At 44.9% G+C, this 24,130-nt stretch overlaps 5 protein-coding genes across 9 annotated transcripts; 1 reads left to right on the forward strand and 4 right to left on the reverse strand.

Annotated features, from left to right (window-relative positions):
* Positions 1–782: 782 nt before the first annotated feature.
* On the reverse strand, positions 783–3,323 carry LOC109516850 (uncharacterized). Its single transcript, XM_019871640.1, has 5 exons — positions 3,104–3,323; positions 2,618–2,764; positions 2,337–2,455; positions 884–1,762; positions 783–817 (listed from the first exon to the last, which is right to left on the reverse strand). Exons 1-4 carry the CDS (start codon positions 3,306–3,308, stop codon positions 896–898), a joined length of 1,338 nt encoding a protein of 445 aa, XP_019727199.1. The 5' UTR covers positions 3,309–3,323; the 3' UTR covers positions 783–817; positions 884–895.
* Positions 3,324–4,734: 1,411 nt separating this feature from the next.
* Positions 4,735–6,497, reverse strand: LOC109516849 (nascent polypeptide-associated complex subunit alpha, muscle-specific form-like). Its single transcript, XM_019871639.1, has 4 exons — positions 6,161–6,497; positions 5,938–6,084; positions 5,723–5,844; positions 4,735–5,558 (listed from the first exon to the last, which is right to left on the reverse strand). The coding sequence occupies exons 1-4, from the start codon at positions 6,417–6,419 to the stop codon at positions 4,764–4,766; spliced, it is 1,323 nt and encodes a 440-aa protein (XP_019727198.1). The 5' UTR covers positions 6,420–6,497; the 3' UTR covers positions 4,735–4,763.
* Positions 6,498–7,121: 624 nt separating this feature from the next.
* LOC109516875 (glutamate-rich protein 6) lies at positions 7,122–11,779 on the forward strand. 3 transcript variants are annotated; one of them, XM_019871670.1, is made up of 13 exons: positions 7,122–7,488; positions 7,572–7,674; positions 8,449–8,529; positions 9,006–9,067; positions 9,166–9,267; positions 9,625–9,711; positions 9,812–9,999; positions 10,091–10,140; positions 10,227–10,390; positions 10,489–10,568; positions 10,655–10,813; positions 10,881–11,100; positions 11,414–11,779. In XM_019871670.1, exons 3-13 carry the CDS (start codon positions 8,511–8,513, stop codon positions 11,669–11,671), a joined length of 1,389 nt encoding a protein of 462 aa, XP_019727229.1. In that variant the 5' UTR covers positions 7,122–7,488; positions 7,572–7,674; positions 8,449–8,510; the 3' UTR covers positions 11,672–11,779. The 3 variants fall into 3 exon arrangements, with proteins under 3 accessions (XP_019727229.1, XP_019727227.1, XP_019727226.1); XM_019871668.1 differs by lacking the exon at positions 7,572–7,674 and having other exon boundaries at positions 7,122–7,538; XM_019871667.1 differs by lacking the exons at positions 7,122–7,488; positions 7,572–7,674 and adding an exon at positions 7,715–8,081.
* Positions 11,695–15,191, reverse strand: selenot1a (selenoprotein T, 1a). The gene is made up of 6 exons (XM_019871671.1): positions 14,985–15,191; positions 14,059–14,169; positions 13,436–13,562; positions 13,082–13,169; positions 12,758–12,925; positions 11,695–12,669 (listed from the first exon to the last, which is right to left on the reverse strand). Exons 1-5 carry the CDS (start codon positions 15,125–15,127, stop codon positions 12,801–12,803), a joined length of 594 nt encoding a protein of 197 aa, XP_019727230.1. The 5' UTR covers positions 15,128–15,191; the 3' UTR covers positions 11,695–12,669; positions 12,758–12,800.
* A 1,217-nt stretch (positions 15,192–16,408) lies between these two features.
* On the reverse strand, positions 16,409–23,065 carry kif2c (kinesin family member 2C). Of its 3 annotated transcripts, XM_019871678.1 has the most exons (23): positions 22,948–23,065; positions 22,755–22,825; positions 22,525–22,619; positions 21,568–21,672; positions 21,409–21,457; positions 21,294–21,323; positions 20,280–20,405; positions 20,080–20,199; positions 19,599–19,696; positions 19,414–19,509; positions 19,256–19,310; positions 19,007–19,169; positions 18,776–18,866; positions 18,644–18,707; positions 18,481–18,572; positions 18,153–18,295; positions 17,647–17,860; positions 17,437–17,547; positions 17,220–17,287; positions 17,032–17,110; positions 16,855–16,935; positions 16,658–16,769; positions 16,409–16,553 (listed from the first exon to the last, which is right to left on the reverse strand). In XM_019871678.1, the coding sequence occupies exons 2-23, from the start codon at positions 22,813–22,815 to the stop codon at positions 16,495–16,497; spliced, it is 2,112 nt and encodes a 703-aa protein (XP_019727237.1). In that variant the 5' UTR covers positions 22,816–22,825; positions 22,948–23,065; the 3' UTR covers positions 16,409–16,494. The 3 variants fall into 3 exon arrangements, with proteins under 3 accessions (XP_019727237.1, XP_019727236.1, XP_019727238.1); XM_019871677.1 differs by having other exon boundaries at positions 22,755–23,065; XM_019871679.1 differs by lacking the exon at positions 21,294–21,323 and having other exon boundaries at positions 22,755–23,065.
* Positions 23,066–24,130: the final 1,065 nt, after the last annotated feature.

Genomic DNA, 24,130 nt, shown 5'->3' on the forward strand with positions numbered 1-24,130 from the left:
GATTTCAAACAGAATTCACTTTTTTTTGCCCAGATTTGAGATGCCTCAAGACTTTGTTCATGAATGCAAATAGTCAAATTTTTTCTTCACAATTTGTTCAATCCAACCACACCAGTCTAAGCATGGCATACTGATATCTTGTTTGCGGAATATGAAGCAGCAAAATCCACTCGACTATAGCCTGAGAGGGCTCAGGGGCCACCCCCATTTTGCCACTTGCTGGCCATTGAAAATGAGATCAAAATAGATAAATGCTCAGCTTGTGACCGTCACATGACCAAACCCAGAAAACAGATGAGCCTCGATTGGTGGTTCGCTGAGCCCTTAGGCCCTGTGACGTCATTTACAGTCCACAGCAGCCATCTAAACGGACACCCACGAGATCGATAAAAATAGGTGGATTCTGCTGCTTAATTCTTATTCCACAAATGTCAGAATGCAATCTTTAGACTAGCGGGGTACAGAAACTATTGCAACTAATATTTTTGACTTAACACATGGGAAATGTCTCAATCAGCATTTTAACGGTTTTACTGGTCTTTTAATAGCAATGTGACAGTATTAACAGGTGGATTAAGTCAGAAGACCCATGTACCAAATGCATTGTCCGCTGCAGGGTTACTACAATTTTCGTCTTAGTTGTGGCCTGCTCTAAAAACGTTTAAAAAAAAAAACAACCCACTAAACTAGTCAACAGCCGAATTGAGGTCTCAAGACTTCCTGAAGTCCATGATTGCGCTTTGAGTAACATTTGACAGCAAAGATGACACACACTACGAACCAACTTTTCCTTAAAACGTTTATTGAATGCCAGTCCCTAAAAAGAGAAGTAGACATTACCATACCGCCATTCAAAACGATTTCACAGCCAAGTGACTCTTACCCAGGGCTATGGTTAAAGATCATCCCAGTCAAAGGGGATGTCTTTATCCTCCTCTTGGGAAAACCAGGGCTCCTGTGGCCAGTACTGGTAGCTCTGGAGTGGTCCAGATTTGTAGCCAGCAAGAGGGGAACTCTTAGGGTTGCCTCCAATTGGAGCGCCTTCGTCGTACGAGATTTCTTGTGCGAAGGGGTTGGTGGCATAAGGGGTGAAGTGCTTATTCTCCGGATGGGTTCTGGGTCGACACCGTCGTTTGGTTGTAGTAGCAGCAGCCGTAGGACTAACCGTAGTAGTGGGGATGATGCGTCTACAAGGTTTTCTAGTTGTAGTAGTTGCAGTGGTTGTTGTAGTAGTAGTAGTAGCTGCAGTGGTTGCGGGATCGCCGGTCGGAGAGGGCGGCGTTGTTAAGGTTTCTGGACCGCGGTTGGCGTCCATTAGTATTTCCCTATTTTGGAGTGCTTGAGGATGGGGATAGAGATAATGGGGCAAAGGACAAAGGGCCCCGGGTGGGTGGCAATAGGGGGCCGCGGGGTTCTGTGGATAGTGAGCATAAAGTGGATGATGCACTGGAATATGCGGATAGGCGTGAGAAACAAGATGCGGGTTTTGGTACAGGGGATTGTAAGGGCGATGTACAAAAGGATACATGTGGGGATTCTTTAGGATATGCAAGTAGTACAGGTACTTTAAATAGTTATGATAGTGCTGGTATCGAAGGTGAAGGTTCTCGTCAGATGCGGGCTCGTCCTCGTCACGCTTGGAGCGGTCGACGTTTCGGGCAATTAGAGGGATGGGATGCGGCGGGGTCAAGGGTGGGAACACGGGGCAGGCGAGTGTAACGGAAGTCTCCATGAAGCTCATTGGTAGAACATGATATCCATTCTGAAACAAGATTTAAAAAAAAAAATTAAGATTTGAGGCAATAAAACTATGAACAGACAGTTGATAACTCGTGCCGGTAATAATTAAAATCCTTCCTGAGAGAATGACTGACATTTCCAAGGCAGGTTTCTACAAAACTAATTTCCACAAATGTTATGATGCCACTGAATAGTTTCAACCCCTTTACCTGATGGAAACTGGGCAGGGGTCTAACATGTGTGGGAGGAGCAAAATATGGTGCGCTGTGATTGTTTGGACTCTCTCTCGAGTACTACAACCGGGAGGGTCAAGCAAGTACCATCATGGGGGGGAGACACAATAGGATGATTGGAGTAAACACGCAACCACATATCTACTGGAAATGAATTATAAATCTTTACAGAACAGTTAAAAAAAATAAATAACTGCAGATTAAGACAGTTTCCGAACACAAATGAACTGGATGGATGATGTTAGATGTGAATAAGGGAGAGCTTCACCGCACATGCAAAAAATAAAAATAAAAAAAAACACCCCATGAAATATTGCAAACCAGAAAAAAACGGCATCTCCAGTTTGATTAACGCCCACATACCTCTCGCATCACTTTGCAGCCACCATATGAAACAACTAAGACAAGGCCAAGAGAATTCTGATGGAGCGAATGGCCACAAGATTCCGGCATCTGGCTTAGAGGTAGGGAACGCCCAGAGCCTGAAACAAGGACAGTTAGCAGATGAAAAGTGCACCAACAAGAACTAGATTGGGCCAACGCCATTTTTTTCTGCACGCTCAATATTTGCAAAATGACAAACTGGAGTCAACTCAGTCGGGTATTGTGTGGTTAAAATATGAAATTAAGAACAGTGGCGTCACCCAGGTCGAGTTCCAAGTTCACAGCTCCACGGCCCATGACTTTTAATGTCATTTTTGTAGGACCACATCGCAATGAGGGATTTGTGAGCCGCCATGCTGCTTCAACTTCTCTGAGCTCGTCGGACCGTGATGCCTCCTCCCACGTTCCTGGAGAGAAAAAGAGACAGAAGTAGAGTCACATGAAGCGCACCATTTCACAGCATGGAAAGAAGTTGCACTCTTTTCATTTCTTACTTAGATAAACATTTTTATTTTTACTGGGCCCTTAAGGCCATTCAGCCCAATACTGCAGGCAAGCAATTTATGGTTACATTAATAGAACACCAGACCAGGTCCGGTCCTCAAGAGCCCCCATGCAGCCGTGATTAGATGGCTTTATTTAAATGTTTTTGTCATGTGATTTGGGCAAGAGTGAAGTCTCGGGTGCCAAATGCAACCAGCCGTCTCGTTGAAGGCAATCAAGTGGAAAAGAAGGCACAGACTTACCCGAAGCATCAGATTCTGACAAGGAGTTCAGTTCTTTCCCATTGAAGAGAATCTTCCCCTTTCTTACTCCGAGCTTCTCGCTAGCTAATTGCCATGGGACAAATTTACCAAGGCTCTTCTGCGGGAAACAGCTGAAACTCGGCACCAAGGAACACAGGAGCAAGACAACTGCTACGGTACGACATATCGGAGCATCCACCGCCATACTTGAGGACACTCACCAAAGGGTGGGAACACTCGACAATGAGGCAAGGTGACTGCAGAGCAGCTCTTAAAGGAAAAAAAAAAAGAAAAAAAAGGTTGCTCTTTCACTGGTGGGCGTCGCCCTGGCCGGAGCTCACACCTGTGCTCATTAAGGGCAGAACAGGTGAGCTCGTTAGGGCCTTACCATCCCCTTGGTCGTCTCTTCTTCTGTTGTCATGACAACCACTTATGCCTGGGACACACAAATGCACGTTTTTATCGTTGATTTTTCAAATTGGCAATTGTGTGCCCGGATGCAGTCATAAAATATTGTGATAGTAGAAAAAGAAATAAGGTAGGCTAACTGTTAGCTTATTTGATGACTGCACTCCCTGTAGTACTCTTGTCCTTGACATTTTTATGGTGGTGAATGATTTTTAAAAATAATATTATACACTCAACACAACCATGTGCGCTTCTCGTTGTTTGGCAAAGTGCAAGCTTCAAGTCATTTCCTCAGCAGCTCTCATCGCTACACTCAATCAAAATCACACTTCGTTGTTCATCCCGCCGCGGTGTTAGCCACACATACTGTGAATTGAACAGGTTCCATTTACAATTGTTGGAGACAACCGCCACTCGTTTTCTGAGCAGATTGAAGAAAAAAGATAAAATCGCTCTTAACACCAGTAAAAAAAAAAAAATAGAACTTTAGTCTCGATCAGGATTATGTAGCAATACCCTGCCTTACGCTACGCATGGGTTTACACAGCAGATACTGTTAACGTAGCTTCTTAGAAAACTACATGCTGTAGCGGTAGAAATGGGTCAAGTCATAAGAAACACATTTGCGAATGATGAAATGAGGGCGGTCCGTTATGTAGTTAGGGAGGGCAACTCGGGAAGCCCAAGTGGGTCCTGTTTTAGACACGCCCCAAAAACACAAACAGTTGAGTTTCACGCAAGTGTATATATTTCACTTGTTCAATCTGTACATTTTTCAGCTTGTATCTTCAAACATTAAATGTAGAAAAATTACTTGGAGTGGGCGGAGGGCGCAGTGTCTTCAAATTATCACCATAGCAACTTGCCCTCATCACTTGAGTTACTCAAAACTAAATTGATCCTTGTAACAACTTTCCAGGTTGACGCAATGATGGTGCATGATTCCACTGAAAATAAGTCAGCACACTATTTTCCCGCCATCTTGCATGTAGCATGACAAACTAACCCTTATGCTTCGGATACACATTTGGGTATGAAACCTAAATTAAAGTTAAACAAAAAAACAAAAACAAAAAGTCTACGTTTGCAGTTGGGAGCTCTAGGCTGACCAAAATCCAACTCATACGTTGTCACTTTCAGATTAAAGCATGCAAATTCATTCACTTCTCTGAAATCAGTGAAGAAATTTGGCAACAACCATGAAATGTTACAAATGATAGCAGCTTGTTTAGAGAATTTATTGGAGTCATTTTCACTGATTAGCATACATTGCAGCAAGCAAGTCCTCATAGGAGATATAGTGCATCAGCTCAGGGGGAAATTGGTACAATGGGTTGTACGGTAACGGCGTGGTCTCAGCGGCTGTTGCCGCAGTTGTGGTCGATGGCGGGGTGGTTGTTGTCTGCGTTGGAGGGATAGAAGTAGGAACCTTTGACAAAGTTGCTGTCTTAACTGGATTTTTTGGGTCCTTGTTCCCAGCTGGTGCTGGATGTCCGGGGAAGTTCCAGAGGGAGGGATTGAAATATGGGTACTGGCCCATCAACTGGGGATCAGGGTATGGGCGAGGCAGATTTTGCATATAGGGCATGTGAGGCATGTGGGGCATGTTGGGCATGTGGGGGTACTGCGACACAAATGGGTTCCGAGGTGCTTGCAGCCCAAAATTGAACATGGGGTCCTGAGACATTGGGGGTTTCTGAAGCCCAGGCTGGGAGCCTGGACTATGGGGCATTGGTGGCCACTTGGGGAATAACGGCCACTTGGGCACATGAGGCGCAGAATGGTGAGATCGGGCCCTGGGGCTCATGACCGGAGACTGGGCCTGGTGGCTGCGGGGGTCAACTGGTGCCCAAATGCCAAGTGGGGAGACTGGACCTTGGGCGACCGGGGGCCACTTGGGGACATGTTGAGCATCAGGCCCCTTGGTGACCATCTGATCAAAGTGGAATGGACTGGTAACCTTTGGGGCATCAGTTGGAGTCAGTCTGGTGCACATGAGGATGACTGGAACTCCCTGCCAATACATGGGAAGCACGTAACTTCCAGCCTGGGGGGGGGGGAAGAAATGACACAGTTACCTCTGCGCACCACTGGGTATGGGTAGATGACAAAAGTATAAAAAAAAAAAAAATTGAGAAGCTAATTGTTGCAGGCTTGCCCTTGTTCCCATTTGGAGAGGACATTTAAGACCTGACATTGTGTGAGCATTACCTGTTGAAGCATGTAACAACCACCATACGGAACATACATGAGGAACCCAAAGGAATTTCGGTGCATATTGTAGCCACAGTTTAAGGGCACAAGAGGCAAAGGCAATGGAGGTGCATTGGGTGCTGCAGAATAAAGAGATAAGGGGGTGGGGGGGGACAATCAAACTCAACTGATCGTGACAATTTTAGTTTTTTTTCCGAAGCTTGACACTTCACCTTGCTGCACTGTCATATGGGTTAGCCCTGGTCTCCTGACGCTGAGCTTCATGTGGTTATCTCCACACTGCAGGGAAGTCATGCGTCTCCACGAGGCCTCCTGCGATGCAGGCGGTTGCACGGGCAGAGGGTTCACAGCCCAGCCTCCTAAGCAACATATTAAGTGAAAAAAACACACATAAGCTGAGCTGGAAAATGGGGCAATTTAAAAATGTACTCATACCTGCAGAATCAGCCTGATAAGCATCTTCATCCTCCACTGAAGCGTTTGACTTCTTGGCTTCTTCATCCAGCATTGGAGGATCCCATTGAGGAACTTTCCCAAACATAATCTTACCTCGCCGAAAGCCGTCAGGAACATATTTTCTTCTGTCCGCCTTCTTCAGGCGATAGCAGTCAACCGTGTGTGCCAAAAAACAGGCTAAAATAAGCAGTGCGGTAATCTGGCCAAATGTAGCACTTGCGTTTTTGTCTTTGTGCATCTTGTTGCTAAATGCGTGAAACTCGTGCCAAGGCCAGACTGTGCCAGGTGTGCGCTACTTTTTGAATTGAGCAGCACTTCCTGGTAGTGTGACTGGTGGCGGCTGCAACAACCAATCAGAAGCCTGGGTAGGAGGGATTAATTGATTATTTGCAAATTGGTCACACCTGGCTGGGCACCAGAGTTAAAAAAGGCGGGGCTTGTAACATCCATCCATCCATCCATCTATTTCCTATCCGCTTTATCCTCACAAGGGCGTGCTGGAGCATTCAATACCAGCTGTCATCGGACAGTCAGCGGGGTACACCCTGAACTGGTTGCCAGCCAATCGCAGAGCACACAGACGAACAATCATCCGGGCACGCACCTAGGGACAATTTGGGGTGTTCCATTAACCTGTCACACATGTTTTAGGAATGTGAGAGGAAACTGGAGTACCCCTGTGAAAACCCACACAGGCACCGGGAGAACATGTAAATTCCACACAGGAAGGCCGGAGCCGGAAGGCTTGTAACATCAAATATGAAATTGTAACATGGATAGTTATTTTGAGCTATACGCTTTTCATATATTGTGTCAAAATAAAAAGTGAGAAAAGTAAATAATAATAATAGGACATTTTTATAATAATAATAAATAAGTACAGATAGCTGTGATAAGCCTAGTTAGGTCGAGCAACGTCACTATTTGGACTTCGTTCACCCTACGCCCCGCCCCCTGCCTTTTGACCAATCTGACGTCATACTCGCGTTTTAATCACTTTCACATCGACGTTCAACTCTGCTCTACAGTCCCGTCTCGCAAAATGCTTGTTGTTCATCACTCTTTCAACTTTATTTGACCTACCGAAAATAACCAACGTGTGCTATCCTGTAATATCCCTTTGAAGTCCGCGCAGGGTGAAAATAAATGTCCCAAATTGGCGTTATTTTCGTGTTACTAATGTTAAACCACAATTAGTTTGCTTATTGTCGCCATCTGCTGGAGAGACGGAGAATACCACCATGCATCTGAACTGATAACGGTTGCTCTCAAAAGGGCTTGTGACGTTCGCAGGTCAATAAATGAAGGTACGAATCAAAGGTTTGCAGTATGCCGTTTCAGTCATTTGCTATTCTTGGTAAGTAAAAGGTTATGTCATTGCTTTTTCCAGGTTTCGGCCACTAAATGTGTATCAAAGGGATTTCTCCATGAAAACAAAGCCAAATTAATCTGCTGCTTAAACGTTCTGGAGCAGCCACCACATGGCAAGATTGGTTCGTACATTCTTTTTTTTTTTTTTTTTTTTTTGCATATTCATTTTGGGTTTGAATCTCGGCTGCGGACTTCCTGCGCGTTATAGCATTTTCATGTGAATTTTGTCCGACTAAGTTCCTTCCACATCCCAAAAATTGCAGCTCACCCTCGACGCTTGTAAGGATGAAAATACTGTAAATGGGTGGATAATCAAACAGGACATTGCTGGTTGAGATCAGGTTAACTTGAAAACGAACAGACAAGTGATTAACTAAAATGAGCTACTAATTAACACCCCTCTCCACTGGACATTGTATCAGATTGAGGTCGCTACGGTAACACATCATAGCCACAAGTAGTTCATCTCCATGGTTACTGACAACAATAGGGGGTATGAAACATTATTGCATGCATGCCTGGAGCGTGGGTGAGTTGACTTGCACCTTAACGCCTGACCAAACTTTTATCTTCTTTTTCTACGTTATGTTTCATGTTACAATCTAAAGAACTTGCATGTGTATGGAGTACATGGATTCCAACTTTGCTGCCATATCCACTTGACACTACTCAAACATAATTGAGAAGAAATCGCAAGACATGATATTACTTGTCATAAAATGTTGCGTCCATTCATCTATTATACAAGTAAATCGCAGGGGGCACGAAGATAAAAAGCCTGAAAATCCGACGCGACTAAGAGATTCAAACCCAGAATCTAAATGGCTGTTTGGCAGACATGCTAATGCAAACTACTTGCTTATTAATGCATCTTAAAAATCCTCTTGGGTCTGCAGGATAGAAGCTTTGCACCAGAAGCAAGAGCAGTGTGGAGAGGAAGAAGAAAAAACAGAAAACGATGAGGTCCAGCATTTCCAGTGAGTCTTCTCCAAGACGCAAGTAACTTCTCCTGAAGAAGGGGGAAATACATCTACGATGGATGTAAAAAGTCTACACACCCCTGTTCAATTGAAGAAAAAAAAACATTGCAGTGACGTTACTTTTCCAGTGAGGCGCTGGCTGACTCCTATTGAGCTGGATACAAAAAAAAAAATCCAAATATAAGATTTATTTGCCTGTCAAGAGGAAAATTAAAAATAAATGAAATAATGCAGTTGCACAAGTGTGCACACCCTCCTCTCACTGAGGTTGTGGCTTCGTTCGGAATGAATCAATCACATTCAAACTTATGTGAACTGAGAATCACAGCAAATATACACTATCACTGATGTTAACGGATTGAAGTCCAAGATTTGCATCCCAAATAATTGTGGTTGAACTCCCAAATTGTACCACTTCAGAATTTTGACTACAGCTTCCACTTCACCCTAAAAGGAATCTATTTTGCCCGTAGAAAATGCAGTGGCAAAGTTAGAATATGATATCTGCGAGCTCCTCCGTGACCTGAACAACTATGTAAGTACAAACCGAGCAGGCAGGATATGACTGCCTGCTGAGATCATTTGGTTTCTTCACTTCCACGATTGATCAGAGTGACATGCTCCCTCGATTAGGCTTTCTGTGACCAGCCCACCCACTGCATCAGAGCGGGAGTCCTGAGCTACCACCGCGAGTCTGACAACCCCCGACTTTCCATCACAGCCTCACATTTGGAGGTATTCCTATGAAATTTGACAGCGCTATCGGACCATCTGTAAAGCGGAGGGGGGGGGGGGCATCAAATGGAAAATTGACTTTTTGTTTGTTTACAAATAGTTGGGAGAGTGCGCCCACCTCTCAAGTGTAAGATGACATAACACATAACACTTGATTTCACAACACTTCAATCGTCTGCAACTGATTTTAAACCATGATCCCCAAAAATAATTTGCTTGCAGATATGATTTGGAAAAAATGTGTATACATGTGCACACGCATGAAAAGACTCTCTGGAACTTCCGCTAGCAACCCAGGTTAATCTTAGCTCCTCCCCTGATAAACAGTTCTTGAAGCATTCCTTTTTATGCTCCCAGCCTCCATTTGAGTGTCCAAGAAAATGTGAATACTGCCACAGAACCGCCAGGCCCGTACTGGATGTGAGATGGGAAGACGAGCTGGAGGTGAGACAGAATGGACGCGGGTGTTCTTACCGTAAGTGCCATCGGGCAAAGCTCATGGTCGACCGTGCGGGTGTGTGTGTGCCGCCCTGACCCTTCTCAGGCGGTGCCAAGCTATTGCTGCGCCCAGCGCAGGAGGCTATGCATGGCCCTGGTGAGGAAAAGACCTTCGGTGAAGGACGAACTGGACGAGGACTTGCACAGGCGGGAAGACAAAGCCGTAGAGGCGCTGCTCAGCGGCAGAGAGAAAAAGAACGCCCAAAATTTTAGTGACCTTTCACGTGGACTGATGTAAGAAACTTTAAACCAAAACAAAACAAAAAAAGCCTGCGACAGACATGAACGATTTGAGTCTTTGAACGGAAGCAACGTGTCGCCTCAGGGAACTGGCGGGGTTAAAGAGAGACGACGACGCCTCCCAACAGGAACCTTGTGAGTGGAGAAAGACATTTCATCCGTGGTCCCATTTTATTCAGGGATGTATTATTGCCCCGGGATTGTTGTTTGTTGACTCACAGCCTCAGAGGCCAAAATCCTCAGCTTCCGGCTCGGCGGTTCTGCGGAAGAGGGCGGCTGGACACTCAAGAATGTCGCGGAGAATGTTGTGCAACTGAAAAAGGAAGAGGCCAGAGAGTCCGTTTGCGACCACAAGCCGCCTCTGTTTGGCATCTGTCATCAAAAGGGGAGAAAACACATGCACAAACACACTCTCGCTCTCATGCAAAATCATATTTGCTAACTTTTATCACTCAGTTATTCGAACCATTTCTGTGTTGACAGGATGGAGAATTCCACCAGAAATTTTACATGGATGGCAGGACCTTTCTGAACCTGTTCCCAGATGGCTCGGCTCAGCTCTAGTATGCGTTCTCTGCAAAATACCTTTGACCGCAGAGCACACAATTTTGTACGTAGGCAAGTCACATGGACTCATCGTTGCCGACAGTTACCCGGGAGACCTCTTGGCCGTCGTCTTTGTCGTGACCAAAAAGAAGGAAAGGGTTTGCATCGTGTACGACAACAACCAGACACCCCCGAGAGCCATCCGAGCAATCTTCCAGGCTAACGGCAAGGCAACATGTTACCACGGCAACGGAAACATATGGTAAACAGAGGGTTAAAAAAAAAAAAAAAACATTGCCATTCATCCGCTTATCCTCCGCTTGCTTTAGGTTGAGCCTAAATAGTTCCGGTGGTCAGTGTTTGGATGAGACGGGTGCCAGGGTCCGTCGCTGGAGTTGGAAAACGCTTCCGCCCCCTCACCTGCCTCCTCTCTTCTTGTCCCTCAATAAGCACATCGGGGTGCGGGTCCTGGGGAAGGATCAAATTTTTGTCTCCTTCCTGGCTCACGGTCAACAGGCACGCTGTAGCGTGGGTAGCTGCAGCGCTCAGGTAACGACGACGTAGTCTCCAACGTTCGGGAAATTCCCCATTAAAACCTCAAAAGGAATTGCTATCAGGTCAACAAATGCACTGAATGTGGTTATTTTGTTGAAAGCTTTTCATAAATGTAGTACGGCTCTCGGAGGAGCTTCTAAAAATTGATAGAAGGGGGGTTCTCCAACCCATTAGTGCTCAAAACCTTTTGGAAAATGGATTCTCTGATGCGTACTTTGAAATAAACGTTTCCAATGTCAGATTAATGCGCATGTAAAAATCCAGACGGCTCCATTAAGGAGCAAATGCGTCTTTCCCCCCCCTGCAGTGTAAATGCACAAGAGAGACGCCCGCGGGCGAACCTTCGCTGCTCAAAGACGAGCTGTTCGTGCTGGCCGCTCGGGTGAAGATCCACCTGTGTATCCAGCATCTCAACTGGAGTCTTCTGACACCTCTGCACCAGAAGAGCACGCCGGCCCAAAGCATCCGCGTCTTCGGCAAAAAGCTCCTGGAGGTCAGCACCAACGTACTGATGAGCCAGCACGAACGCGCCTTCATCAGGGGCTGCCTCCAGGACTGTCTCTAATGGAAGAAGACCCCACCGACTGCTTCATAGTCACAAGAGGTTTTTAATTCATTGTATCAACTCATTCCAAGTTATGCAAATATAAAAATTACTCAGAAATCATAGCAGAAAAAAAACAAACCACCCGATGTTAGTTTGACAACAGCGTGACGAGTCACTTTTCGACAAGGGCTGAAGCTACTTTGACGACAAGAAATTGAGAGTAAATTCGACAGGATGCTCAAGAAGTCACCGTGCACTTGAATTTTGAAGACGTGATGCAATCTGGACTACACGAGGTACATATTTGATACTGAAAATGTATATTTTAAGACATGTTGCAAAAATAGAACGCAGGAAGTTCATGGGTATTCCATATCTGATCATGTTGAGTTCTCTCTGTGTGCGTGTGGCAAGTAATAAAGACAACAGAACAGAAAACGACAAGCGAGTGTGTGCCGATTTATTACCGCAATGTCGTGAATTGGTGGAATTGGCACTCAAGTGCAGGAATCCCTGACTTGAGCCCCTGGAGAAGCGGAGAGGACTCGGTCCAGAAGCTCAAGCAGGAACAGCCAACGCCTCTCTAATGTACTTGAGTTGACAAAAAGTCATTTAACAGCTTGAATATAGCCAACTTGAAGATTTCAGTGCATAATACAGACGGTACATATGCACTCTTATCAAAAAAATGTCCGTGCACGGTGACTTTTGAAGCAGCGTGTACGTTTGGCTCAGGTGCTATACGTTTTATCGGACTACTTTATACGCAACCATGTAAAACTCGTAATTCGACTTTTTGCTTGGATCAAATGTTCAGTGAATAGTTCAAGAAAATGACCGACTGGTTGGCAGTGTCGCCATCAAGCCCGCTCTGCTGTCGGGGGCGGATCATCTCTGAGGGCTGTGTTGTGTGTGGGGGCGGAGGGGTCATCCAGTCTGTGCTAGCAGTGGTCCTGCCTTCAGCGCAGACCTTCATAAACATCACGTCACAGCCCTGCGAGAGGCCCACCTCAGACCTGGAGGGGTGCGGAAGGGGGTGGGGGGAGAAACGGTGGATTAGAAAGAGCAGAAACGCAAATAGTAGGAAGATGGCAGCGTCCTTACACGGAGGGGCTTTCGGCTGCGGCCTACACAGTGAGGAGCGTTGTTAGGAGTGGTGGAGCGGCTTTGTGTTCATGTGAACGTTCATCTTCATTTCATTGTCCAGGATCTGCACCAGCTGCTGCATGGAGGGCAGGTGGCCCGACTCGAGTTTGGACCATACTGGCACATCTACAAGCGCACACACACAAACACACACACACACAATAGGGTTGCAGCTGTCGAATATTTTTACAAACCATTATTCTGTTGATTCTCATTGATGAACACAATCGGATTAAAAAAAAAATCCAATTTTGAACAACAAAATGCACTTGTGGGACTTACCATTAAATGTTATTTCAAAAGCTCCCGTGGACATCAACTGGTTTTCAATCATGTTGCTGAGAAAGAACACCATCATGCAGGCGTATATCTGAAAGAAACGTTGAAATACAACCGGATTTAGCCCAAGAGCGGCTAGCCTATCACAACACTCGCTGTTCCTTCTGAGCCTCTGACACAAATGTGAGCCCCGGTCCGTAGAGCGCTCGCAAACATTACTCTTGAAGGCTAATTAACTCCCGTGGGGCTTTATGAGTACCCGGCACGCGACACGTCCTTCAGCCAACACCCTTGAGGACGTCCACCAACTAAAGAAAGGAACCAAAACAGCAGACTTCAACCACAACAATCACGTACCTTATTTCCCTGGCCCCACTCCCAGATCCCCGGGGCTTGCACGCCAAAGAGAGCGAACGGGTCCTTGCCGATAATGATCATCCCAATCACTAGCAGTTTGAAGACAGACAGAAAGGAAGCAAAGTGCCTTGGGGGGGGGCAACAAAGACAATAACCAGGGATTAAAATCAACCACGTGTTCAACTTCATTCATGCTATCTTGACGCACGTGACTCTGATCTTTGTTGATAACACACTTGAAGGCACATGGACAGCAGCACAGATAAAAGGCCGAGATTTAATTTGTTAGCTTGTTTCCGAGCAAGCAAAGGCTTTCAAAAATATATCCCTACTGTTCAAACTCCGAAGGCTTATTTAGCCACTAATTCGGAGTAGTCACCGTTTTTAAATTCTTTTCTTTAATTTTTTTTTCTACCCCTTGGGGTATTTTATCAAAGAGCGTGTCAGACATGTTATTTGACACTGAAGAATTGAAAGGTTTATCTCCTTTAATTTAACGCGTGTTCACATTCAAACAGCTTTCATGAGAATTTCTTCAATGGACAATAATCCGGGTCGTCCTGCCAGACACTTTTAACAAAGCAGATTACAAGACGCCCGTAATTTGTCAGATAATCTCTCACCGATAGGCGGGGATGGGAAGGTAATTCTCCCCCTCGATGCGGATGTCCGGGTACCGCTGGTACAAGGCCTGCGTGTACTCCTCAAACATCCGCTTGTACCCTCAGGAGATGCTGCCAGGACACAAACATTCAGTTTTTACAAACTGTTTTCAAGAGTAGACTGCTATTCTTCCGGCTCCAGTGTAAACTTTAACCTGGAACTCTTACAGAGCTAACTTCTCTGGAGAACATTTGTTGTATGTAATGGTTTCTGGCACGCGGAATATGTGCAGCCGCAATAAATCTTGTGAAATCTAAACATGAAACAAAGCAAACACGCTGAGAAACAAAATCTCAATGATTGCAATAAGGTTCGTTTAAGATTTTATTTGTAAAATACGACATTTCTTCTGTTTTCTTCCTTTCAATTTTTCTTTGCTGGTGCAAGTCTTCTCGTTTATAAATGATGTATTTTACAGAAAATATTTAACTCAACTCCAGGGTTTTTCTATTGGTGTGTAAATGGTGGTGGTTTAAGTGGGTTCGCGGCGGTGTACCATTCAAGCAAGGATCGCCACTGGCCGGACTCGCGATTTGTTGTTTGGTTGTGCTACATTCAAGTAAAAAAAGATTGTCATACAACTATTTACTGCAATTATGAATGCAACATGTGACTACAGCAGGTGCGTCGACATTCGGCTTACGTCGCTACTCTGTCGTAAACCGTTTTGGCCCCTGTCAACACTCCGAAGGGCCTCAACAAGAACTGACAAAAGTACATAAAATACTCGCCCCGAATTTGAACATTGTAACGAGGACACAAATGATTTGGTGCGTGTTACTCCAAGGTTAACGATTCAAAAAGACGCTCGATTTTAAAAACAGTTAGCCTTAGCTACCATCGTCGTGCTAGCTCGCGATGACTCGCCATATTCCGTCTCTCTTACCAAATCTGAAACTTGAGCAACGGGCCGGCAGCGAACTGCATTTTCATCTTCTTCACGGCGCTGCTGCTGTCACCGGACGCGTCGGGGCACAGCGACAAGACAGCGAGGGCGAGGAAAGAGAAGCGAATCCACTTCATCGCCATTTCTTTCCGGGTAGAGTGTTTCCCCACTCGACCGAACCCGAGTGAGTGACAGTTGAATCGGATGAGACGGTTGGTTTATAATTGGTCGCTAGTCTTCTTCTCTAACGAATCATCACCGTAAACCGCTTGCCTCTTAAGTTTAGCACATCCTAGAGTTTGTAGTTGTCATTACATAAGGGTCGGGGGTGGCGGTCGGGGCTAAGTGAAGTTGAAGTGAAAAAGGTCTTAATATTTATTTGATAAGGACTGGATTCATGTTGGTTGGAACAGTTGAGAGTAAACTGGATGTTAACCTGTTGTCTGAATTCCGAGGGATTTTAAAAGAACTTTGATCGTCGTGACTGTATGCGAGTTATGTGATTGGTGGAGAACAAGGAAGTGAACGGAATGATGCGCTCAGTGCTGAGTTGAAATGTCAGGTACGACCAGATGCGGCGCACACTGCTTATCACCCATTGGTCTTATTTTTCATCATTATAATTTACCAACCACTTATGAATAGTCCCCCTTGATGCACAATTATGAGTACAAATGCAAAACGTGTATTTTAAGCCCTAAGGGGTTGATTTCCACAACAATACAGCACCAAGTGGGAGAGATAACTGAATCATCGGGCCAATTTGGGAAAAATAAAACTGTATGCTGTGTATTATGTGTATTTAATTGAAACACATCTCTACACCAAGAAAGACAACCATGTTATTATAGAGTATTGACTGTTCACATGAGCCCCCACACAACTGTTCCCACTCTTTTCTTGAAATTATTTTCCAGGGCTTCTTCATCTGCCATAGCACGAGTCAAGTGCACAGCACACAAATACATTTCCACCCCCAACCTTTGGAGAAGTGTTTTTTTTTTTAAAGTCATATGGAAGCACTGGGCAGCAGAACTGTTGTGAAGGACTGTCCAATTTGATTGGTTGGTAGCGGCACGAGGGGACGCTATGCCAGCTCGAAACAGAGATGAAGCAGAAAAGTGTGATGAACTCAGTGTTGCCCATGAAAGGCAGCTGGAAACAGACATACATGTCTGTTTTACCCATTTATGTTCACCCACAACGCAGAAAGAAGCAGGGGCAGGAAACATTTTACTCTTTTCCATGACAGGAAAATTGGTCAATCCTATTGCAGGTTTTCAAGGACGCGTTTGAACCCTGGCATAACGACCTGCTGGCCTTGAGGGGACATCATCATGCAAACTCCCTCTTTCCAAATTTCCGGTCACGTCATCAAGAAACAGGCACAAAGTTCAGCAGTCAACAAGTTGAACAGTATCTTTTGTTAATTAAGGCCCACATTTTATTTAATACAACCGAGTAAAAATAAGAACAGGTAATTTAATTGACAAACGATGAAATTTGTAACTCAATGGCCGAGTCGGGCCCTCTCCTCCACCAAAGCAGTACGCAATGACAGCAATATTTCTGTGGGTGGGATTGAAGCAACACATGCGTTAATTTTTTATTTTTTTTGTTAATCTCACGTTCTCCACTTGAGAATGAGTGAATTTCATGTGATTTGCACAAACCTCTTAACTTGGAGAACTGGGAGAAGTCCATGAGGTTGGGGAGAGCCGCCTCAATGTCAAATGAGGGCTCCTCCATGGACTCATACAGTTCTTTCACTCTTTGATGAATGCTCTTAAAGCAAACATAGAAAGCATTAAAGATGATAGTCATTTTCATGCCGATCGTCAAAATATGTTGCAAATTGAAGAAAGGCTACCTGAAGCTCTACGTAGACATTTTCCTCCAGATCGGCCACATGGCTTAAGGCATCATACACTGTGGCGACTGCAGTAGTGTCCTTCAACACAAATGAACATATTTAGTCCCAACATGTGTTTGAGCCATGAAAATCTTTGTCATGTCCACTTCAAAGCAACAAGATGAGCGTGCCAACCTCGTCTGAAGAGCAGTTTGTTGGTTCCAGTGTTTCGGCCTCCGCACTGGTCTTGGACTTGACATTCAGCTCCTTCACTCTGTCCCAAAAAAATAAATATATTGTCTGGTTGAGCCAATTGAAGCAAGCAACATTCAAATCTTTCCAAGGAGACATTTTTGTCATTTGAGACCAAGTTGAAAGCGTACCTGTCGGCATAACGTAGTGTATTCATTGTGCATTCGCAAGAAGCCATTCCTGGTGACACCATTGCGATCTGATTTGGAGAAAAGCAAGATAGGCACAGTTGTCATTTTTCTACGAAAAGGGCAATCAAATCACTAAACGGGTCACTAAATCCAGAGTTTGATTATTCTCTCGCGCTTTGCAGTCACAGTTTTCTGTACGTCCAGAACGTTCACCTACCATGCAGGTTCTCGAATTCTCTCCAATGAAGGAATCTCGGAGGACCTTGGTTAAAGTGCTCATCCTGAAAGGAATGTGATCGCTGTTCATGCCCAACGAACGGATACACTCCTGCGATAAGGGTGGAATCAAACAAAAACATTTAACAACGGGTTCAAATGGCATGTCGTCAACTCCCCGAGACCGACAGCTTCCGAGTTAAGATTGCACCTTGAGGGCCAGGAGGCTGCGGTTGATCTCGGCCGTCTCCACCAAGGTGGCGCGGTCGTTGCTGTTGACGTCTATGCCCCGCTCGTTGCCCGCCAAGTCGACAAGGGAGAACTTGCCGTGCAGCGTGGAGGCGCGGTCGTTGCGTCTGAGGATGATCTGGAGGATGGCGTGGGAGCGCGAGGAGTTGGCATTGGCCGAGGTCTGACCAAATGTTCTGGAGAGGAGACAGGAAGGCAGACCCGTTGACTTCTGTAGTAGGGATGGGCATCGCAATCAATTGAAAGGGGAAAATATATTTGGAAATTGTCTTTTTAAATGGTTTGTACAAGTACAGTAATCCTTAGGATGAGGAATGAAAAACCAGTTCTCGGTTCTCAGCTGTAAAGCAAGTAGTACCGAACAGATATGGCAATTTCGTCACATACTCATTTTGATCTGTTCCGCATAAAACTGTGGATTTTTTTTTTTAATTCTGCTGTCATGGGAACCTTGAAATCATTTCATACCTGCTCGCGCTGCCCAGCTGTATCATCTTAATGACCTCGTCCGCCGAGGGCACGTAGACCTCCTTCAGATCCACCACCTGCACCTGCTGATGCTCATCCTGCAGCACCCGCAGCATGGTCTTCTTATTCAGCAGGTCGTACACCTGCAGACATCCATTCATCACACACCAGATAAATACTTCCGACAAGGAGCAAACAATAGAACCAACCCACATATGAATGAGCGAGAACAAATGTGAGAAATAGGAGGAAGAACAGAAAGGACTGCGAATGAGTAAATGAGTAGCAGAGAAAAAAAAGAAAAGGACACACGCACACTACGGCTTACTTTGCCATTGTAGATCTCAAAGAAGCTGACGTAAGCAGACAGATTCAGGTTGGCGTACCTCCTTTGACCGAGGTGGGCGAAAACATCCTGGGCTAAAAGAAACGTGCCGGGAAATTCAACAGGCATGAAATGGGCTTGGGATTTGTTGTCCCGGAGTCCCCACCTGCTAAGGCGTAGATTCCCTTGGAGCAATTCTGCTGCTTCCCCGAGAAATCACCGCCCATGGTCTGTGCGAGCAGAAAACGAATCAAGCCACAGCACCACCTTTTCGCTCCTCGATCGGCAAGACACTCACATGAGTTTTCCCACTTCCTGTCTGCCCATAGGCGAAACATGTGGCCATGCCTCCTTCGAAGATGGACTGCACCAAAGGCTTTGCTGTGAACCTGGACAGCATAAAGAGCGGTTGGTAAACACAACGCTGCAAGATCATACACATAATCCGAATGTGTGAGAATGTTGTCTGAGTGCGTTGCTGCACCGTTTGTGTTCAAATCTATGCTGTCCTGAGGGCGTCTGGCCTTACCTGTAGACCAAGTCATTGGTGGATGTCTCATCAAAAGAATAGTCGAACTGGAAGATCTGATTGTCCAAGTACTTGGTCAGGTCCACTTTTTGCTTTGGCTCGTGAACCAGCAGAGCGCCTCTCCCAGGCACGGAGACCACATCGATCTCCCTTCTATTCAGCTCTATTCCAGAGGAGACAAATGTTAATTTCAGGCTTGGGAAAGGCGTGACATCTCCACTTTTAGCACCGGCGCAACTTGGTACGCACCTTGTTTGTTCATTGGACGTTTGCGGATGCAAACACAAATCCTGTGAGGCTCAATCTTAAAACAAAACACAGAAGCAATTAAAAAAGCAAATAAATTATAAAATACCATCGTTAGAATTCTAATGTTTACTTCAGATCGTGTTCAATTATAAACATACCACATTGGTGACTGATAATGGGATGGTTTCCATCGTCTTGCGGAAGTCCTGGATCATTTCGTAAAATTGCTGGTTGGGTCGGGATGATTCTTTGAACTTGGAAAGTGAGCGCACAATGTCAATGTTCATTGCACAGTGAAAAGCTCCGTTCAAAGTTCAAAGTTTTCAGAGTACAAGTGACTAACCTTGCCCTTCTTGGTCTGCATTTCAGGGGGCTTGACAACATGAGACAGTCTTTTGTTGCTTTTGTTGAGTTCCTGGGGAGCCACAGATTTTCTTCGGCCTAAAGGATAAAGAGGGAAAGAAAAGCATGACTCGCATGTCATTACAATCTTCGATGCTACGTATGGAAAGTGGACTAACTGCTTGCATACAAACACTGTGTGAAATTTCCCTTTTCACTTCATCGAGTGGACAATTTACAACGGAACCGAGGCGTGCGTGTTTATTCCGTTTGTGATAACAGGACCGCTAGCAATGGTTTACTTACAGGGCCCAAAAATGTGTTTGCCAACTGAACCGTTTGTAAACTGGGCCACAAAATAAAAACAGTGTGTTCGACTAAGTATATTTGCGGGTAATTTGAGATTATATATATATATTGTTTCAATTTGCCCATGGTACAGATAATTAGGTATTGTGTATTCTGACCAACAAGTAACTGACCTGAAGATTTAGATGGAGCAATCTTCACCGTTTCAACATTTTCCTTTGTGACCTCGTGGACAAAAGGCACAGACGACGATGGTTTCGCCTCCCTCTTTCGTCGCAGCTCATTGGGATTCCCTACACGAGGTAAAAGAATGCATCAAAGTCAGTCAACTTGTTTGAGTGGTAATTTCAAGGTTTAGGGTTTTTCGACTAACCAGAGTTTGCGAGGGCTGCCGAAGTTGGAGGTTCACTGGGAATCGGCCCTAAAGCTCCTTCGGAAGACGACTCAGGGATGGAAATTTGAGCCTGGAACCGGTTCGTCTGTCTGACCTGAGACCGACCTACAATCGAAATTGAGAGAGAATTGCAGGTGTGGTGGACACATCAGTCATAATATCGAAACAGCAATTTTGGGGGGGAAGTGATTTGAGTAAGTGACGCTCCATCTACCTCCAGTTTCATTCACCATTATTATTCATTCAGCCATAATCATGTTCCCATAGTGACAAAAACAAACATCATCACTCAAAGGGGACATATTTTGGAAAATCGCCTTTGTAATTGGTAATATGCAAACCGATGAGTCTTGTGAGTGTCTGCACACCCATCAAGTTTGAAAAGAAAGCATCAAGTTCATCTTTTTGCCCTTTGCTTATTTCTGAACGTGTGACTGTGGGCGTGACCTGTTCTGAGGCAATGGGGCTATTTACATAACCACTCCCACCGAGAGAGTTCCCTTAACTTGCTAAGGAGGCTGAGAGACAATCCAGAGCTACTTTCAGGTGACAGCCGGACTGCAGGGAAGCACTATCATGTCAAAGACTTCAAAAAATAAAAAAAAAGTGAAGCAGAACTACTGTTAGCATAAAGTAATGAATAAATTAGCCTTTGCCATTAAATAACAGCGATGCTAATTTACGTAATTGCCCCTAATTTTGTGTCCTTTGTGTATTTTCACCAAAGAACATCAGACACTAAAAACTTTTAAATTGTGCGGGTTGGGGAAAGATGAACAGCTCCCTTAAATTTGCAACGCAAGAACGCATTGGTGTTGTGAAATCAGGAGCTGCTTGATAATCAGCGCGATTTGCATCTTTTCATCAGTGAAACAAGCTACTATATGCGTGATCAGTGATGTTGGCCCTCTCCCAATATTACAACACCGCAATCCCACCGAGAGAGGCGTGACAAGAGTGATTTGAAGGACAGAGGGATGACGCATGCATTGCCTTCAGTCTTGTCCATGGATGGTGTGTGGGCTTTTGGAGAGAAGCACGGCATTAGGTGACAAGATCCACAAGACACAATCAGAACAAGACAAACCAGTGGCTTTTATTTACGTACAGGTGGCCGGGCCAGGAATCCTGGATGAGCGCAGTCGACCCTCATATCTCTACGCAAGCAACAGATGAATATAAAGGTTATAGCAACACTGACAATAAAAGTTCCTCCATTCTATAAGCTTGTGTGTATAAATATTAACGGTGGCAAGTCAAAACACACCTTGTCTGCAGGAAGAGTATGGGATTTGTCCACGGATTTGTTAACGACGGACTGGATGTGGTCTTGTAGCTCTGGATTGAGTGTACAAAATTCTTCCAAATCCAGCTGGATAAAAGAGCAACAAGGTGGTTCAGGAACTTAAGGGCAAAGGTTATGTGGCTAGGGAATTGAAGTACCTCTACTTGACTACTTTTACTTTTCACTATTGCAAAAGAGATGTGCAATTTCTAGTCCTTACTTGGCAAAATAGGATTGTTAGAGACGCAACAATTAATCGATAACTACTCAATCAAATTTTTCGAGTTTTTGAAAAATGCTGTATCAGTTTGGGACGTTAACTCTTTAGAATTTCAGCCTCCCACCAGTAAATACTCTGTTCTTCATTTGTCCTCCAAAGCAAACTATTTTTGTTCTTAAATTAAAATAAGACGATGGCAGACATTTTCTTTTATGTTGGAAAATAATGATCCAAATGTTTTCCCATTTTGTGACATGGTACAGACCAGTTAAACCACAAACTGGATCAGAATCAATTGCTGTTTCCACATTTTCTGCTCTGTCAATTCATCCTGTTTTTGAAGAAAGGGATGGAAATTTAAAAAATGATTCTTTAATCCAATGAATTAAGATTTTGGGTAAACAACAACAAAGAACATCCTTTTTCATTGTGCCTCGTCTGCAAAATTGATATAAATATACAGTACTCTGTAATTCAGGAGTGTCCAAACTCAGTCCTCAAGGGGCCTCTGTCTTGCCCCCCCCCCCCATCTCTCTCTGCTGCAACACACCTGATTCAGAGCCTGCTGATGAGCCGATCCTTTGAATGAGGTGTTTCAGCAGAAAGAGATGGAAAACAGGCAGGACAGCGGCCCTTGGGGACCGAGTTTGGACCCCCCTGCTGTCATTAATACTGGTTTTAACTGATCACCATAATAAAAGTTGAATATTTTCACTGACCTCTTTGGCTCGATGGATCTCTTTCTCGATCCACTCCGCCATCACGGTGGACTTGAAGGCGTCGACAGACTTCACAGTGGCCCGATGGACGCGTCCTATGTAGGCACGTAACCAATAGGATGATCACCAAAAAAAAAAAAAATAATAAAGCCAACGAACGACGGCTTCTTAACACTCTCAAAACGTAAAGCCGACAAACGACGGCGTCTTAAAGAACATTCTGAACTCACCATCGCTGCGACTGATTTGAACTGAGAGTCCAACTAAGAGCCTGGACAATCTGGACTCCATTTTGACAACTCTGTAACGGCAGAATTTCCAAAGGTAGAGCGAGCGCGTCGTCGTCACCGTGTAATATTCCTTTCCCGTCGAATAAGCAAATGAATGTGTGACGGAGCACCCCACCCCCGGCGGCTTTCTTACTTTCTTTTTGTCTTAACTCACAATGACGTTTCCACAGCAAGTCCGTTTACTCTCTCCCCAAGTGAGACACAAGTTCACTCAAAAAAATACCAGCCAAGATTTGAACCGAATTTATTTCCGAGTTGTTTAACGATCTGATTGGTCGTCAGTGTTTGGCTTCTTCTTCCTCGTTGGAAAAACACGCGCTGTGCTTTAATTGCGCTATCTTGTGGTTATATGGAGAACTACAGTGTAATATCATAATAATAACCGAGATCCTGAGACAGATAAATGTTGTCGAAATAAGAATAAGAATACAAATAAGAATAAGAGCGGTTAAGTGGTAAATACCATAATAATATCTCAACATACACACACACACACACACACACACACACTCTCTCTCTCTCTCTCTCCCCCCGATTTTCGGAGATCGGGAATTTGTTTTTTTTTATTAGTTTTCAGATATAATCATCGAAATTAAAATGAAATAACACTTGAAACGCATCAGTCTGTGTGGAGTGAATGTATGCATTACACTTCTTGAATAGTATGACTGAAATAAATCTATATAATCTTAATTGAGCCAATGAGTCCATTTAACAGTAGAAAAATCTCATACTGCCAAAAACGTAAACTGAAATAATTTACTTACGAACAGGTCTTCTTACTATATTGTATGAGAGCACACATCATACCCACAAACACCTGCATTCCATGGCTCACTCCCCCATGACATCACTTTCCAAGGACAGCTGAAGAATGACCCATAATTCAGCTCAGCCTTGCCTTCAGCGTGGCTTCCCATTTCCCCTCTTCACTTGCAGCCCCCCCCCCTCCCCGCAGCCTAAACACTCTTTTTGTGTCCACACCCTTTCAGCCCCCCCTGGTCACTATACACAAGCAGGTATGTGTACACAATTCCCGCAAATGACGCTGACATACGGCATATCAAAGGTTTCATAAACAGCTTGGTGGGCCTTTCCCGCTCCTTCCCCTCAGCAAAGGATGAAAAATAAACAGATCTCTGTGGGCTCGGACCATTTGGTGGCTCTCATCTCTGCGGATGACTGGGTGGCCCAAGGCTGCTCGGTGTGAGGCCTGGGATGGAGCCACAACTGTTTCCTGTGAGCTGCCCAACCCCCAGTGCCTCTCCACAACTGCCTTAGTGGGTGGCATTCCCCCCCCCCCTGCCCGGAGGGCC

The sequence above is a fragment of the Hippocampus comes genome, unplaced genomic scaffold (genome assembly GCF_001891065.2).
Source record: "Hippocampus comes isolate QL1 unplaced genomic scaffold, H_comes_QL1_v1.1 scaffold217, whole genome shotgun sequence".
Classification (NCBI taxonomy): Eukaryota; Metazoa; Chordata; class Actinopteri; order Syngnathiformes; family Syngnathidae; genus Hippocampus; species Hippocampus comes.